Here is a 2,500-nt window from a genome sequence, read left to right on the forward strand (position 1 = left end):
GCCCTTTAATAAAGAGTTCCTCGACGACAAGCCCTTGAATAAAGAGGCCCTCGACGACAAGCCCCTGAATAAAGAGTTCCTCGACGACAAGCCCTTGAATAAAAAGTTCCTCGACGACAAGCCCTTGAATAAAAAGTTCCTTGACGACAAGCCCTTGAATAAAAAGTTCCTCGACGACAAGCCCTTGAATAAAGAGTTCCTCGACGACAAGCCCTTTAATAACGAGGCCCTCGACGACAAGCCCTTGGTTAAAGAGGCCCTCGACGACAAGCCCTTGAATAAAAAGTTCCTCAACGACAAGCCCTTTAATAAAGAGGCCCTCGACGACAAGCCCTTGGATAAAGAGTTCCTCGACGACAAACCCTTTAATAAAGAGGCCCTCGACGACAAGCCCTTCAATAAAGAGTTCCTCGACGACAAGCCCTTGGATTAAGACGCCCTCGACGACAAGCCCTTGAATAAAGAGTTCCTCGACGACAAGCCCTTGGATTAAGACGCCCTCGACGACAAGCCCTTGGATAAAGAGGCCCTCGACGACAAGCCCTTCAATAAAGAGTTCCTCGACGACAAGCCCTTCAATAAAGAGTTCCTCGACGACCAGCCCTTGGATAAAGACGCCCTCGACGACAAGCCCTTGAATAAAGAGTTCCTCGACGACAAGCCCTTCAATAAAGAGTTCCTCGACGACAAGCCCTTGAATAAAGAGTTCCTCGACGACAAGCCCTTGAATAAAGAGTTCCTCGACGACAAACCCTTGAATAAAGAGGCCCTCGACGACAAGCCCTTGGATAAAGAGTTCCTCGACGACAAACCCTTGAATAAAGAGGCCCTCGACGACAAGCCCTTTAAAAAAGAGACCGTCGACGACAAGCCCTTGAATAAAGACGCCCTCGACGACAAGCCCTTGAATAGAGTTCCTCGACGACAAGCCCTTGAATGAAGAGTTCCTCGACGACCAGCCCTTGGATAAAGAGGCCCTCCCACCCACCTTCCTGGCGAGTCCGTAGAAGGAGCAGCCGAGCAAGAGCATGAGCAATCCGAGAGCGAGGAAGGACGGGCCGATGATGCGCATCTGCACGACGCTGGACTCGTGGTCGTTTTTGTTCTTTTTGCGGTTTTCGCTTTCCAGGGGTTGGGGGTCGTCCTCCTGGGGAGAAAGAGTGTTGGGGTGTTTATTTGTTGTTGTTCTTTTTTTCGGTTTTATCTTTGTCTTTGTTATTATTTTTATTTATTTTTTTTCGTTGTCTTTTTTTTCTAATTCTTTCTCTTTCTCTCTCTTTCTCTCTCTTTCTCTTTTTCTCTCTTTCTCTCTTTCTCTCTTTCTTTCTCTCTTTCTCTCTCTCTCTCTCTCTCTCTCTTCTTGATCTTCTCTCAAGACGACACTTTATAGCTAAACGATATCTATCTTATAAATACAAAGAACGACAGGTATAAATAAATTATCTTTAAATCATTTTGTAAGATGTCAATTCCATTTTCTTTTTTTTCTTTTTTTTACAGTATTATAGTAACATCAATCCATCAAATCTTTATAGAGTAACAAAGATATATATATATATATATATATATATATATATATATATATATATATATATATATATATATATATATATATATATATATATATATATATATATATATATATATATAAAGTTTATGGCTTACCGTCATGCTGATGCTGTAGCTGACATACGAAAGAATGATGCCAGCCAAGAGGAAAAAGATTCCAAACACACAGAGGGTCACGTGGCAGTTGGATGCCAGTGCCACCCCTTGGATGCTGAGACCACCGCCGTCCACTCGCTCCACCTGTGACGAAGAGGCTGTTCATCAATGGGTCTTATGGTTTGCTGTTGGCTTGTGGTTATGCGGTGATTGATTTACCCATCTATCTGTGTGTGTGTGTGTGCGTTTGTGTCTTTCTCTTTCTTTCTTGCTCTCTCTCTCTCTCTCTTTCTTTATCTATCTCTTTCTTTCTCTCTCTCTGTTTCTGTCTCTGTCTCTCTCTCTGTCTCTGTCTCTTACTCTCTCTTTTCCTTTCTCTCTCTCTCTCTGACTCTCTCTCTCTCTCTCTCTCTCTCTCTCTCTTTATCTTTCTCTCTCTCTCTCTCTCTCTCTCTCTCTCTCTCTCTCTCTCTCTCTCTCTCTCTCTCTCTCTCTCTCTCTCTCTCTCTCTCTCTCTCTCTCTCTCTCTCTCTCTCTCTCTCTCTCTCTCTCTCTCTCTCTCTCTCTCTCTCTCTCTCTCTCTCTCTCTCTCTCTCTCTCTCTCTCTCTCTCTCTCTCTCTCTCTCAACTTTGCCCTACGGGGTGATCACTCAACAACACACCACAAAAGAAAACTTCTATGGACCTGTAAACTGAAATCTCTCTCACTCATATTTACTTTGAATTCCAAACCACACATATTTAAACATCTGCTATTGATATCTCAATCACCAAGGCAACGTAAAAAAAACAACAGACAAACTAAAGCATTACCTGTAACTTTTCAATAACAAGG

The 2,500-nt window shown here is 43.1% G+C and overlaps 1 protein-coding gene across 1 annotated transcript in view; it reads right to left on the reverse strand.

The window, feature by feature from the left end:
• LOC122257834 (uncharacterized) overlaps positions 1-2,500 on the reverse strand; it is a 17,405-nt gene that overhangs the window by 9,359 nt on the left and 5,546 nt on the right. The window contains exons 3-5 of the mRNA XM_086531151.1: positions 2,479-2,500; positions 1,666-1,809; positions 989-1,147 (exon numbers count right to left, since the gene is read on the reverse strand). The exon at positions 2,479-2,500 is cut by the window's right edge and continues 65 nt beyond it. Coding sequence (XP_086387277.1) covers positions 989-1,147; positions 1,666-1,809; positions 2,479-2,500 — 325 coding nt within the window. The remainder of the gene's footprint in view (positions 1-988; positions 1,148-1,665; positions 1,810-2,478) is intronic.

The sequence above is a fragment of the Penaeus japonicus genome, unplaced genomic scaffold (assembly GCF_977035675.1).
Source record: "Penaeus japonicus unplaced genomic scaffold, GWHDUDI00000001_assembly GWHDUDI00000035, whole genome shotgun sequence".
NCBI lineage: Eukaryota > Metazoa > Arthropoda > Malacostraca > Decapoda > Penaeidae > Penaeus > Penaeus japonicus.